The sequence below is a fragment of the Monodon monoceros genome, unplaced genomic scaffold (assembly GCF_005190385.1).
Source record: "Monodon monoceros isolate NGI ecotype Baffin Bay Population unplaced genomic scaffold, NGI_Narwhal_1 Super_Scaffold_18, whole genome shotgun sequence".
Lineage (NCBI taxonomy): Eukaryota > Metazoa > Chordata > Mammalia > Artiodactyla > Monodontidae > Monodon > Monodon monoceros.
In genome coordinates, this window is record NW_021703774.1 from 172,112,030 (window position 1) to 172,125,958 (window position 13,929).

The window sequence follows — 13,929 nt, forward strand, 5'->3', positions numbered from 1 at the left end:
TGGCTCGTGAGCGAGAGCCATTAAAAAAGAAATGGGTGCAAGACAGAGATTCAGAATTGGGAATGAGTCACATGGATGCCTCATGATCAATGACCAGCTGTTGGCAACATCGACACAGCCACATTGATCTCATTTTGAAAGCAGACACTCTTTTCTTTCTGATTTTTAAGCTCCGATTTTAGGACAAGCAGAGAGGAGGAGGGAGAGAAAGAAAGAAGAGTGCCAGTAACAGTGTGTAGGGGGAGGTGACCATGATACGGGAGGGGCCACAGTCAGGTTTCTCTGCAGTGGCTCTAAGCCTGAATTTTTGATCCATTTCCCCCTTTCTGTGGACCCCCTATCCCCACCCCACCCAGGGACTGGGACTGTAGAATCCCCCGTGGCCACCGAGTGTGTGCCTCGCTGGCATCCGATATGTTTTTTTCACTGCTTTCACATATATCCCTGTAGGTAGGTGCTATTATCCCCGTTTTATGAAGGGGGCACTGAGGCTCAGAGAAGTGCATCCCTTTGTCCAAGGTCACTCCCTCAGCCTCTGTCTGCCTGACCCCAGAGGGGTGGTACTGAACCAGTACTGGGACACTTCTTGCATGCCACCAGGCTGGGAGGTGGGCAGCATGGAAGACGGCTCCATGCAAGAGAGACCAGACAGAGGCGAGGGCAGAGGGAGCACGCAGTGTAGTAAGGCAAGACTTGGCGGGAAACCCAAGAAGTCTCACCACTCAAACCTCGGCTCCCGGCTCCCGAAGGAGCCTGAGACCCCTGAGCGCGGTTGGAGAAAAGCCAGCAGTGGAGAGGGAGGGAGCCTGAGCCGGGGCCAGAAGAGCGAGGCCAGCGCTGTCGGGGTTGCTAGCGCGAGGAACTGGGCAGTGCTGGCGGGGGGGCGCAGCCGGAACCTCCCTCTACCTGCAACACACCCCAGCCCCGTAGGCAGCCTCGAAAGAAGCAGAGGGCACTCCTGCCAGCTCTGTCCGGAGCTTAGGGAATCTTCCAATCTTCTTCAAACGATGTCAGATTGGGGTCCCCAGCCTGAGAGACCACCGGGAGACTCAGAGACAGAGAGACAAAGAGAGACCGGGTCCCAGAGGGAGAAGGCTAGTGCCGAGGAGGAGAGTGGGCGAGAGCCGCGTCCGAAAGAGGGCGGCAAGGGCGCACGCTAGGCAGTGTCAGAACGTGGAAAAGTGAGTGTCCGGCGGAAGGCGGGCGGATGAGGGGCCCAGGAGCAGAGCCAGGAGCCGAGGGGAGACGCGGCGAGGAGCGGAGGCGGCGGACCCACTGACCGACGGGTCCGAGGGCCGGGAGGGCAGGGAGGAAAGCAGCATCCTCACCTCCAGCCTCAGTCCCCGGCGCGCCCCGCCCCTGAGCGCTCCAGGTAGCCCACCTTTGTCCCGGCGCGCAGCCAGGTGAGGCGGGAGGGCGGAGCCAGGGGCGGGCCAAGGCCAAGCCTTACCTGTCCAACCGGCGGGGCAGGGGCCGAGGGGCGCGGGGCCGAGCGCCTGCGGGAGCCGAGCGCAGCGGAAGGCCGAGCCGCGAAGCCGGGACCGCGCGGAGAGGTGCGCGGGCGGCAGGAGGATGTGCCGAGGCTGAGCTGGGCTGGAGGGAAGGGGGAGGGGCGGGCGTGAGGGAAGGGGGCGGGAGCACGCGGAGGGGACGGGGGAGGGGCGGCGGCGAGCGGGCTCCACTGCCCCCAGCCGAGGGGCAGCCCCGGGCCGGGCCGGGCCCCGCGCGCTCCCAGCCAGCGCGCCCTCGCCAGCTGCGCTCGGCGTTCCGGGACCCCTCCCCAGAGGCCTAGCCGCCGCCGCCGCGAAGGCGCGGGGCAGACAAAGAAGGTAGACAAAGGCGGGCGCAGCCGGGCGGCCGTGCAGGCACCGGGAGAGGCGGGCCCACTCCTCCCGGTGCGGAAGAGCCGCCTCGGCGCGGCCCGGGGCGCGTGGGACGGGCGGGGCGCGGGCAGCGGTGGCGCATCTGGAGCGGCCCAGCAGGGAGCGGGCGACAAAGGGCCGCGGCAGGGGGTCCCTGGCGGACCCCAACAATGGATCGGAGCTGAGCGCTCAGCTGCGGCAGCGTCTGTGCAGCGCAGAGGCCGGCGGTTCCCCAAAAGGATTATTCCGCCTAGGCTGTCAAATGGGACGGAAGAAATGCCCTGTGCGAGGGAGGAGGAACGGGGCACCGCGGGGCCTCAGTAGCCTCCGAAAGTGCGCAGAGTTGGGGGCGAGGTTCAGGGAGGGGTCGCTCTTCGACGTGGGGGTCCAGGGGGGTCTTCAAAGCGCTACCAGGTGAGACTGGGGAGCACTGACGGCTGCGCTAGTGTCCGCTCCCCACTCACACACCCTGGGAGGGAAGGGAAAAAGACAATACCCCTACCCAACACACACACACACACACACACACGCGCGCGCGCGCGCGGTCCGCCTCTCGCCACGCCCCGTCCAAAGTAGGTCCCCAACCCGGCCCAGGCAGGACAAAGCCAGCGCTAGGGGTGGCTCATCCATCACAGAGCAGGGTGCCGCGTCCTGCCGACCCTGGGAGTCCCGGAATGCTGTGTTATGGGTCCCGCGGCCCCCATAACTCACCGCGGGGTCAGGGGGGCCGCAGGCGCTGCAAAGATCAGAGAGCGGTGGGGCGGGCCCGCGTTCGCGGGAAGCAGCAGTCTTGCCTGGCGCCCAGAGCTGGCCCAGCGGCTTCCATTTCGACTGTTTTCTTCTTTCTCCAGCGTGGCAAATTATGGCTCAGAGTTTTAGGAGCTCCGCTCTGTAGTCGGGTTAGATGCCTGGGCCCTTCTTCTGCTGTCATTCATTCCCCGTAGGCTTGGGCAAGGGGCCTAACCTCTCTGAGCTCACCGTTATCCGTAACTCTCAGGGCTCAAGGATTAAGTGCAGTGGCCTGTGTAAGGAGATAATGTTCCTAAGGTCCTGACCCCACAGGATATGCTCTAGAATAGTTATCTGGTATTGTTATCGTGATATTATCAGCCTGATGGGCAGGCACGAGGATGGATTGGGTTGTGAGCAGAGCAGAGACATGATCTGACTTAGGTTTTAACAAATTCACTCTGATTCCCAAAGTTGAGAATAGACTGCATTTGGCAAGGACAAAAGCAGGGAGAACAGCTAGGAACAGTGGCAGAGAAGAGGTGATGGTGGCTTGGGCCTGGGAGGGGGACAGTGGGTATGATTCTCTCTGTCAAGGATGAAGCTGTGGCCCAGCATTTACTGAACCGGAAGCAAGTTATTGGATCCTCTGGTTCAAATGCTGTTGCAATGGCTATTTGCCAGTGGGGCGATCTTTTGCCATGCTTGGACTCTCTGTTCTCTGGGTCCTCCCAGAGCAATGCTGCAGGAAAAGGTGGATGTTAGGAGAGAGGTCTGGACTCCTATCCCATCTAGGTTATGGTGACTTCGGGTCTGTTTCCCCATGTTTGAATGGCCAAAGTGGAAACAACTCACATATCCATCACGTGAGGAGTGGATAAACAAAATGTGGTATATTCATACAGCAGAATATTATTTGGCCACAAAAAGAATGAAGTACCAGTACATGCCGCAATTTGGTGACCCTTGAAAACATGAATGCTACGTGAAACAAACCAGACATAAAAGGCCACATGATTTACATGAAATGTTCAGAATAAGCAAGTCCATAGAGGCAGAAAGTAGACTAGTGGTTGGTTGCCAGGGGCTGGCAGAAGGCGAGATTGGGGAAGTGGCTGCCAGTGTATGCGGGGGGTTTTCTTTCTGGGATGATGGTAATGTTCTGGAATTAGATAGTGGTGATTGACGCACAACTTTGCAACTATATTAAAAACCACTGAATTGCCTGCTTTAAAAGGATGAACTTTATGGTTTGTGAATTATATCTCAATAAAGCAGTTATTTTTAAAAAGTGGCAGTTGAGTTGGATCAAGTGTTCTTACCCTGTGGTTGAGGATGACTTCAGAGGTCCCGGCAACCCCTAAAATTGTGGAAAACATTTAGTGTCTCTGTGCATTTCTGTGGATAAAAGTTCAAAGTTTAAGAAAAGATGACCTGTCAGGTCCCCCTGACCAACAAGGTGTCAATGACACTGCGGAATCAGCAGAACTTCAGGGACGGAATGGCATGCGGGCTTTGCCCCGGTTGAACTATTGGAAGCCGCCCAGTGTTACTGGCCTAAGGTCAGGGCTCTGACCTGGGTCTGAGGTCAGCAGTGGACCCCAGGATCTGGGGCAGCTGGGCAGGTTGGGCCTCACACCAGAAGACTAGATGAGTGGGGAGAAGAGCTGTCTTCAGCCCCAGCCACTTGTCTTTAGGCATCTCGGGCCATGAGGATGCATGCCCACCTTAAGGGCATCTTGGGGGCTGCCTGCTGCCTTGGGAAATGGAACTGGCAAGAGGGGCACAGCTCCGGATGTTTTGGATGGGGATTTGAAAGGCATGATGGCTGGTTCAGAGTGTTTGCTCTAGGGGCTTAGATAGTGTGTGTCGATCTTTTTTTAGAATTTTTATTGGAGTATAGTTGATTTACAAGGTTGTGATTGTTTCAGGTGTACAGCAAGGTGAATCAGTTATACATACACATATATCCACTCTTTTTTTAGAAAAACGTGGAACGCTTCACAAATTTGCGTGTCGTCCTTGCACAGGGGCCACACTAACCTCTGTATCGTTCCAATTTTTGTATATGTGTTGCCGAAGCTAGCAAGGTGTGTGTCAATCTTAACATCATTGTCATAACAGCCAGTAATTAGGCATTTATGTGCCAGGCATTGTGCACTTTATAGTTTTACAAACATTATCTCACTTACTTCTTACTCAACTCTATGGAATTGGTGCTGCCATGATCCCATTCTACAGGTGAGGAAATTGAGACTCAGAGAGGGAAGGCCTCACAGCTGGTTAAGGGGCAGTGGTGGGGAGAGAAGCAGCAGCCCAGTGGGTGTGAGGGGCACCGTCGTGAGTAATCCGCAGCTCTTGCTTCATTTGTGAAAGCAGCTTTTCTCTGCACACCACCACCTAGAGCCCAAGCACTGAAATCAGAGGTCTTTGCCCCTCATCCAGACTAAATTAGGATTCATGTCAGGCAAGTGGCAGTGAGACACTGCCCACCATCATTTCATGCCTTCATTCTTTCATTTGCTCATTGGACACACATTCATTCAGAACCTGGATTTGGCCAGGCACTGGTGAGGTGCTGGACTAAGAGAATGAATGAGGCTGGGCCTCTGCTCAGGGGGCATCCCAGCTGGCTGGGTTCCTGAATATCGTGGTATCAGTGGGATTGTCACCGGGCTATACGTGCTGACTCTGTGGCTCCTCCCACCTCCCTGTGTTTGGTGTCCTGGGAACCTTAGGCAGGGATGGGATGGATAATATGTCCTGTGATCAGGATGGTGAGAATGGGAGGGACTCTGGAAGCATCTTAGGGGTCTGGACACTTCATTGCTTGTTATTATACCCCATTCACTCACTCTGTGCTGTTCAGTGAACCCCAGGAATCTTCCTTCACCCATGCAGTCTTTGCAAAACTTTCTTGCATCTCACCTTCTCTTAGTTTCAATTTAAATGTCTCTAGGGAGTGATTTGCTCTCTGTTCCCATTGCAGACCCTCAGGAACCTGCTTCAGTTGGCAAATAAGCTCTCTCCCCTCCTAAACATCCATCCTTCCCTCCCAGATGCCCTCCTACACATTGTTGTTATGGTGAAAGATATGCAAATACCTTTGAAAAACAGTCTCCCAGCAAGTGGGTATTCAAAAATGTAATAAATTAACCCCATGATGTAATCTGGGGTTGTAATCTGTAATCTGTAATCCGTGACCATCCGTCATTCTGATGCGATTAAGATATGAAAAACGAGATGCCGAATGGATGGAAGTAACAGATGACTTTTCACAGAGCTCCCCTATGGCCCCATGCTGATTCGGCCCCCTACCCCTGTCCCATGCCCAGCTTCTTGGCCCCCATGGAACCCGAGGCCATCAGAGGTTTAGGGAACATCTGTCCAGCCTGTTCATTTCACAAATGAGATGGAGGCCTTTTGGGGGCTGAGGTCGATCAGTTTGATCCCTCCTCATCTGTCTCCTAGCCCCCCTTCCTCTGTTTATGGCTGGCTCTGAATCCAAAGCCCCGAATGTAGGTGTTTTTATACAGGTTACAGTTGACAGGGTGGGTGCCCCAGTGTCAAACAAAGCTGTTGGGACCTCAGTGTCCTCACTGGAAAAATGAGAGTTTTGGGGTGTATGTCCACCAAGGTTTCTCTGAAGTTCTTTAGCTCTGTGTGGCAGGAGACCTATGGGTGACTTGCACTGTGTCGTCTCAGGGCGGGGTGGGGGGGTGGGGGGCTGGGGCTTAGGGCCCATGAAGGAATGCCTGGCATGAGTCCCCAGGTCGCTCACACTGTGCCTCGGAGGCCACAGGAGTAGCTGGGCTCTGAGTTTCTCCACCCTAGACCCCAATCCTAAGGGACCCTTTACAAAGAATTGCCCCCTTAAGACTGCCACTTTCTGTTACCAGTGAAAATGCTGCTTGAGCGGGCTCCAGGGACGGGCAAAGAGGGACCCTCAAATCTCTCCAGTTTCCAAAGCATCCTCAGTGATTAAATCTCAAGGAGCCAGGGGACACCTGTCTACAAGCAAGTGAGCTGCTCAGCTCTTTCCATATGGAAATGGTCCTCTTCTATATGACATGGGCAGGGTCCCCAGGTCTTGGAAAGGATTGCTGTGCCCCAAATGTGCTGCCAGGTGCATCCATTTCTGAAATAAATCATCCATTCCATTGGGTTAAGCATTGCAATTTTATGAAATGCAGACTTTCCCTGGAAAAGCCCAAACCACTGTGGTTGCAATTCCCACACTTTCTTGGGCATCAGGTCCCCTGGGAGCTTGTTAAAGGGCTAGTGCCCTGCTGTGCACCCCAACTGATCTGGTAGGTCCGGGAAGCCCAGGTTCCTGACGTTTAATGGGCTCCCTGGGGATCCTGATGCAGATTTCCTAGGACTGCTTTTGAGAAATGCTCTGCTGGCATTCTTGGCTTAATGGGCTAGGTTAGTTATTCTCTCCCCTGCCCCCACCCCATCAGAAGTGTGTAAATGCAGGTTTGAAAGCATCTGGGGTGAAGGAGGTACAGGTCTCCAATACTGAGCAGTAAACGGCAAACATTCCTATAACTATATCTGTGTACCAGCAGATGCGCATGACTCCTAACCAGCTTTTGTGTCCCTGGAGGTCAGAGACAAGATCCCCGGACTTCTGGCCCTGATTTGTTGCCATAACTCCTCAGCTACTTCTCTGACCTTAGTTTTTCCATCTGTAAAATAAAGGGGCTGAAAATAAGGTGAAGCCCTGGAGTTCGAGTAGAAGTCAGAACTGGGTTTGTATTCCAACTGTGTGATTTTGGCAAATTAGGGAACATCTCTGAGCCTGTTTTACCATCTATAAAGTGGGACTGTAAAATGAAGGCTTAGCTCCTAGGGTTAATGAGAGAATTAAAGAAATCAGTGCTTGAAACATATTAAGTGTTCAGTGCATGTTAGTAATTATTTTAATATTAATATTATTATTTCCCAGGGTCCTCTCAGCCCTTCCAGAGTCCATGCCTCTGGGGGACTTCCGAGCTGCAAAGTGTAGTGGCAGAAGACAACTATGCCCACCGCCTCCCCCAATAGCTGGGTAACTCGGGCAGGTTACTTCACCCCTCTGAACTTCACTTGGCTCATATGTAAAACGGGGACAATCATGGCAACTGTCGCGTGGAATTGTTTTGAGGATTTAGTGAGCTGATCCACGAACACACTTAGCCCAGTCCCTGGCACATGGCTGGACCTCTATAAATGTCAGCTATTGTTATGATGCACGGCCCGGGAAGTTTTTACCTTCTTGGGAGGTAAAGCCTGGCTGCATTTAGGCTCCGGGTGGGGGTGGGGACGGGGACGTCCCCGGTGCTCGCCGGCCCTCCCCTGTCCCCGCCCCGGAGCCGGCGGATTCGCTTTCGGTTGGGCAGCTGAGGTTCCGGGTATGGTGACTGCAGAGCTAGCGGTAGATGTCGCTGTCCATAGTGCCCAGCTGTGACCTCGAGCTGGCTCTCACCAGCAACACGTACGCTACCTCTTCCCGCGCCTCCTAAAGCGAGAGAAATGCCCTGGGGGGGGGGGGGAAATACGCTGCGATCCGACCTGGAGACCAAAGTTGTCTCTTTTCGCGCCCACCTAAAACTGAAAGGAAGAGGCGTGGTGCAGCATCGGCCCTGGGATCACACCGGCGCCCAGGCTGGGCCCCGCCCCGCCCAAGCCCCGCCCCCCTGGCCGTCTCTCCCTCCTGCACCCGTGGTTGGCTGCGCGGGGGGTGGGCGTGTCTGGAAGCCGGCGCTAGGACCCGCCGGAGCGCCGCGGACGTCATGGAGCGGCGCCTGGGCCTCTGGTTGAGCGCGAGGCGCGAGTGATCGGTCGGTGGATTCCCTCGCGGGGGCCTGGCCCCGAATCCGGAATCGAGGCCGGAGCCGGTACCGGGGAAGAGGAGAAGGGCGGGATTCCCTCAGGGGAAGAATCCAGCCTGGCAGGAGGTGAAGTCTTATTCCAGCCTAGTTTCGCTTTCCGCGTGTCCGGCTTCACGCTACTGGCCCTGCGCATCCAGCTGTTCCCTCTGCGGCGGTGCCCTTTATGCGGGCACAGCTCTGGCCTTATCTACTCCCAGGAGACGGCAGGGCGAGGCGGCCAGTGCGCAGAGGCTGATCGCGGCGCAGCTAATGCCTCCGAGCTCTGACGCCAGCGTGGGGGGTCCTTCCCAGCTGCTCCGGTTCTGTGTGAAGGGAGGGGCGGTCCTGCCCAGATTCCCCCCAGACGGAGGGGAGGGGCAGTGGAGGTGGGCGGGCCCTGCGGCTGTAGGGACCTTAGGAACTAGCTCCCGCTCCTGCCCCACCCCCTAGGTATCAGGAAGGATGACCACGCTCACGCGACAGGACCTCAACTTTGGTCAAGGTAGAGAGGCTGGACCTGCGCACCCTGGCGGGGGGCGAGGGAGGTCCTGGGCTGGCGGACTTCCCCGAGCGCACCGGGTTCTGCCCGCTCGCAGTGGTGGCCGACGTGCTCTGCGAGTTCCTGGAGGTGGCGGTGCACCTGATCCTCTACGTGCGTGAGGTTTACCCCGTGGGCATCTTCCAGAAGCGTAAGAAGTACAACGTGCCTGTCCAGGTGAGCCCCACATCCAGACTGGGTGCACTGGGTCACCCCCGTATCACAGAGTGGGTAGAGAGGACATTTTAAACTTTCTTCCTTCTTCAGGCTCAGCCCTCTCAGTCCCCAGCGGCCGGGCCTTGCCTTCTAGTTCCCGGCAGCTGCCGATAGCCCAACAACCTCCCACCCCTCACCGCAGTGGCGTTTGTTTCTGTCCCCTCTGAACTGGGAGTTCCCCTTGCTAGAAGTTAGGGACCGGGCCCTCCGATTAGAGCCCCCCGGCCCCCATCTTTGTATTTTAAAGGTCTCCTGAAGCTGGTGAATGGTTGGTTTGGGGAGGGGATTCCTATAAACCTCAGGCACCTTCCCTCTCCCCTCATTTACCCTAATTGTACGGGTTGCTTTAGGTTAAAGGCAGACAAAGCAGTAAATATATGCTACTCTATCCCCAGCCTCAAGAAGTGCCTGTCCCTTAGAAAGCACTCAGTAAATATTAGAATAAATGACCGAATACTGGAAGGTGGTGGAAGCTTAAAAAGATATATAGGGGGGAAAAAAAACCCAAAAAACAAACAAACAAAAAGATATACAAGGAAAAGGAAAAAAAGAATCAGCACTTACTGAGCACCCACCGTGTACTAGGTACTTATCTCACTTAATCCTCACTTTTTTAAATGAGATCTTCCACAGATGAAGTAACTAAAGCACAGAGAAGTTAAGCCTGAGGCCACACAACTCCTTAGTTCCAGATTCTTTTTTTTAATATATTTATTTATTTATTTATCTATTTATTTATTTATGGCTGCATTGGGTCTTCGCTGCTGCGCGCGGGCTTTCTCTAGTTGGTGGTGAGCGGGGGCTGCTCTTAGTTGCGGTGCGCGGGCTTCTCATTGCGGTGGCTTCCCTTGTTGCGGAGCACCGGCTCTGAAGGCACGCGGGCTTCAGTAGTTGTGGCTCGCGGGCCCTAGAGCGCAGGCTCAATAGTTGTGGCGCACGGGCTTAGTTGCTCCGCAGCATGTGGGATCTTCCCAGACCAGGGCTCTCCCCTGCATTGGCAGGCGGATTCTTAACCACTGCGCACCAAGGGAAGTCTGTTCCAGATTCTTAGTGTTCGAAAATGGATTAAATTTCTGGATCCCGTCTCTGGAAAAATGCCTGTATGCTCAAACACTCACGATTTAAAGACTTCTCAGACTCTGGAGGAGCTCAGTGACCCCGCGTTAGGAACTCCTAATGCTATATTAAATGCTAATGTTGAGACTGAATTCTTAGGATCTTCTAACTTCTCTCCCTCTGTGGATAATTCAGTTCTTAGCCTCGTGATGGGAAGTCTGTCTCTTGGGTGGGGAGCCCTAGGGAACTGCTGCGCCTCTCTCCGAAGGCAGACAGGCCCTTGGGCTGCTGGAGGGGGTCTCCAATGGCTCCCCCATCAGTGCTGCAGCCTCACCAGCCATCATGGGGTTGTGGGCAGATGTCCTGTCACCCGGAGCTGAACCAGTATATCCAGGACACGTTGCACTGCGTCAAGCCGCTGCTGGAGAAGGTGAGGGCACCAGGCCCCTAGCCCACCCCACCCCCAGTGCTCCTCCATGCTCCAGGATGGGGTGATGCTGGGACCATACCGGGTCCCCATAACTTAACACCCAGAAGCCTGTGCCCCGCACTCTGGAGACCACCCCTGCCCAGGGACAGGCCCCAGGGCATGTGGGCACGTTCAGGGCGTGCTGGGCCCGGGAGCCCTGGTTAGTGGAGTTGGCTGACTGGGGCCTGCCCAGAGGGTTTTGGGTCCTTCTCACCTGTTCTTTTCTCCCCCTCTGCCCCCAAGCTCTGTCTGAGCTTGGCCCCTCAGGGCTTCCTTATTCTACCTTATTCTGCTCCCTGGGACACGCTGGGACCCCTGCAGGGCCCAGGCATCCTCTCCTCTCCGCGGGTACCACTCATGTCTGGGGGCGCCTATTGCAACTTCTCAAACCTCTTTCTGGGCTCTCAGGGACTCTGGGCCTGGAAGCTGAGCAGGGCCTTGAGTGCACCTTTCCCATTCTTCCCTGGGCAGGGAGCAGGGGGCAGGGGCTGGGGGGTGGGGTAATGGGGAGGCGGGTGTCCAGTTCTGGAATCGGGGCTTCCTGTCCTTGCAGAACGATGTGGAGAAAGTGGTGGTAGTCATCTTGGACAAGGAGCACCGCCCAGTGGAGAAATTCGTCTTCGAAATCACGCAGCCTCCGCTGCTGTCCATCAGGTGCGCTGCCTCGTCCCCCATCCACGTGCTCACTGGTGTGAGGTCCCTAGTAACACGGCCACCCTCACCCCTTTAAGGCAGCCCCTGAATGCCTTGCTAAAGGCCTGAGAGGAGACATGGCAAGGTGTGCTGACCTAACGAGGCCTGTTAGTGTCTGAGTCACAGCCGGCCGCCCAGTGGTCTCTGTGGACATCACACAGGTTACACGGAGACCCTCCAGTATCACACCTGGAAAATCACAACGTTGGTGAATGGCTAGTCCCAACCTCATTTTATAGATGGAGAAACCAGGGTCCCGAGAGATGATCTTGACCTGGTCACCCAGAGCCAGGACACAGACCCAGTTTCCTGACTTCCCAGTCAAGCATCCATCCAGTCCCTAGTCAACTAGAAGTTGACCTTGGATGGGCGTGTTGGGCTGGTCAGCTGCCAGCTTCGTGTGGTGAGGTCAGGGCACTAGAATCTGTCCCCACGTGCTATGTGGCCTCGGGCAAACCCTGTCCCTTCCCGGCTTTGTGTCCGGTTCTCAGACTGGGCTGCATATTAGAACCACCTACTGGGGTTCCCTGTGCCCCTTCCCCCCCGCCGCATTCTGACTTAATTAGCCTGGGATGGGACTCGGCTTTGGTTTTAAACTCCCCAGATGATGTCAACTGTGTAGAGACAGGTAGCCAGGGCCTCAGAAGTCAATACACTCGGAAGCACTAGGGGGACTCTGCACCGCCAGGGCTGCTCCCAGAGTTGCTTGCCTGCTGGTGGGAGGGGGACACCCACGTGCTGGGAGACCCTCCTCTTCTCTGCTTCCCAGCTCAGACTCCCTGCTGTCTCACGTGGAGCAGCTGCTCCGAGCCTTCATCCTGAAGATCAGTGTATGTGATGCTGTCCTGGACCACAACCCCCCAGGTGGGCTCACTCCCACCCCCTCTTCCCTGGGCATTTCCATGGCTACCTGTGTTGGTCTGTGTCCTCAGGTCCCTACTTGGCTGCACCAAGCTCCCTCTCTTCCTTCCTGCCTTTTAGAACTCCTCTGAAAGCCCACCTCCTCCAGGAAGCTTCCCTGATGACTCCACCTGGGCTTTAGTCTCCCTGTTGACTGTGACTTGTCTGAACACTGGGTTTACACTCTGCTTTGCGGGGCTGCTGAGCCAGCTAGGGAGGTGGGAAGAGGCTGTGCCACGCGGCAGGCATGGGGTGGCCCGGGCTTGACCAAACTCTGGCCTCTTTAGGCTGTACCTTCACAGTATTAGTGCACACGAGAGAAGCTGCCACTCGCAACATGGAGAAGATCCAGGTCATCAAGGTGAGATGAGACTGGTGTGGGAGGGTGGGCAGGGAGACCGCTGGGAGGCTCTGAAAACCAGAGTTCCATGTGACAGCGAGGGCAGTGCCTATGGCAGGGCATTCATTACACTTCTTACGGCAGCGCCTGGCATCGGTAGGCTCTCACTGTGTGCTGGCTCTGTGGCCACCCGCTTGTCATCGCCCCACCTGGGCACTTGGCGCTGAGAGCAGGGAGAGCCACCAGCTCATTGGGGGTTCTCAAGGGAGGGGATCCTTGATCCAGTTTCAGAACTGGTGTTTGGGGCTTGTTAAATCACTGGGGCTCCCAGCCCAGCTCAGATCTACGGACTCAGCCTCTCTCCGGTGGGGGAACCTAGGAATCTGCACGGCCAGCGATTCCCTGGTGACTCTGATGCTCCCCGAAGTCTGAGGATGCCAGCTCCGGAAGGGGAGAGGGCAGCGAAGTGAGGGCGGGCCATGGACCAGCCCCCTGCCACCCTTCCCTTGTCCCCTCCCTAGGACTTCCCCTGGATCCTGGCAGATGAGCAGGACGTCCACATGCACGACCCCCGACTGATACCCCTGAAAACCATGACATCAGACATCTTAAAGGTAAGCTGCTTGGGCCCGAGTGTGCTTTATTTAGGGTGTGCTGAGGCCTCGTCAGGCAGCTTTTGGATCAAGGCTCGGGGGAGATGACCAGGGCATGCCTGGCTTTAGGCTCCCAACTCCCTCTTTCCCTTAAACCCTGGCTGGGGCCACATAGCCCACCCTTGTCGGAGACCCCGTGGGTTCTCCAGAGTAGCTGCCCTGGCTGTCCACCTGACCATGGTGTTCGTTCCTGTCCATCAGATGCAGCTCTACGTGGAAGAGCGAGCTCATAAAAGCAGCTGAGGGTGTGCCTGCCCACCGTGGATGCCACAGCTGTCGCACTTTGGGGGCCCAGCCTAGGGCAGTGCTGCAGGGTCACTCTGATTCCAAGTGCTCTTATTGCCTCTGTGTATGGACCACCCACCCTCCAGCCCGGGGCTGCTCAGGCTTGGTTGCCTTCATGGAGGAATCCTCCCCAGGAGGGCAGGGACAGGTGCTGGGACCTCAATTTCTCAGCCTCCTGGGATTCCGCTGGCCAGCGCTGCCTCAAATACTGTGCTGTGAGTTGTTTCAATAAAGAGCCCCCAGGGCTGAGCTGGGCTGTCACTCCCTGGAGGGGAGGGAGGCTGCTTCCTTACCAAAGTGCCGAGGACCTTGTACCCCGACCCCTAGACCTGA

General features: G+C 56.1%; 2 protein-coding genes and 1 non-coding gene across 9 annotated transcripts in view; 1 reads left to right on the top strand and 2 right to left on the bottom strand.

Annotated features, from left to right (window-relative positions):
• The window catches only part of DRAXIN (dorsal inhibitory axon guidance protein), a 24,820-nt gene extending 23,300 nt beyond the window's left edge, over positions 1 to 1,520 (bottom strand). The window contains exon 1 of the mRNA XM_029228876.1: positions 1,451 to 1,520. The gene's annotated coding sequence lies outside the window, so the exon portion shown is untranslated. The remainder of the gene's footprint in view (positions 1 to 1,450) is intronic.
• Positions 1,491 to 13,854, top strand: MAD2L2 (mitotic arrest deficient 2 like 2). Of its 7 annotated transcripts, none has more exons than XM_029228891.1 (9): positions 8,340 to 8,533; positions 8,897 to 8,948; positions 9,043 to 9,161; positions 10,615 to 10,686; positions 11,279 to 11,379; positions 12,188 to 12,282; positions 12,606 to 12,679; positions 13,180 to 13,272; positions 13,513 to 13,854. In XM_029228891.1, the coding sequence occupies exons 2-9, from the start codon at positions 8,909 to 8,911 to the stop codon at positions 13,552 to 13,554; spliced, it is 636 nt and encodes a 211-aa protein (XP_029084724.1). In that variant the 5' UTR covers positions 8,340 to 8,533; positions 8,897 to 8,908; the 3' UTR covers positions 13,555 to 13,854. The 7 variants fall into 7 exon arrangements, with proteins under 7 accessions (XP_029084723.1, XP_029084722.1, XP_029084724.1 ...); XM_029228892.1 differs by having other exon boundaries at positions 8,371 to 8,473; XM_029228890.1 differs by lacking the exons at positions 8,340 to 8,533; positions 13,513 to 13,854 and adding an exon at positions 1,491 to 1,553 and having other exon boundaries at positions 13,180 to 13,382.
• LOC114900090 lies at positions 4,577 to 4,678 on the bottom strand. The gene has a single exon (XR_003794715.1). It is a non-coding gene; the product is annotated as a U6 spliceosomal RNA (small nuclear RNA).
• Positions 13,855 to 13,929: the final 75 nt, after the last annotated feature.

Coding starts and splice junctions, on each gene's coding strand:
- MAD2L2 (XM_029228890.1), top strand. CDS start 8,909: ATGACCACGCTCACGCGACAGGACCTCAACTTTGGTCAAG. Junction 9,162..10,614: donor AGTACAACGTGCCTGTCCAG/GTGAGCCCCACA, acceptor GGTTGTGGGCAG/ATGTCCTGTCACCCGGAGCT. Junction 12,680..13,179: donor AGAAGATCCAGGTCATCAAG/GTGAGATGAGAC, acceptor TCCCCTCCCTAG/GACTTCCCCTGGATCCTGGC.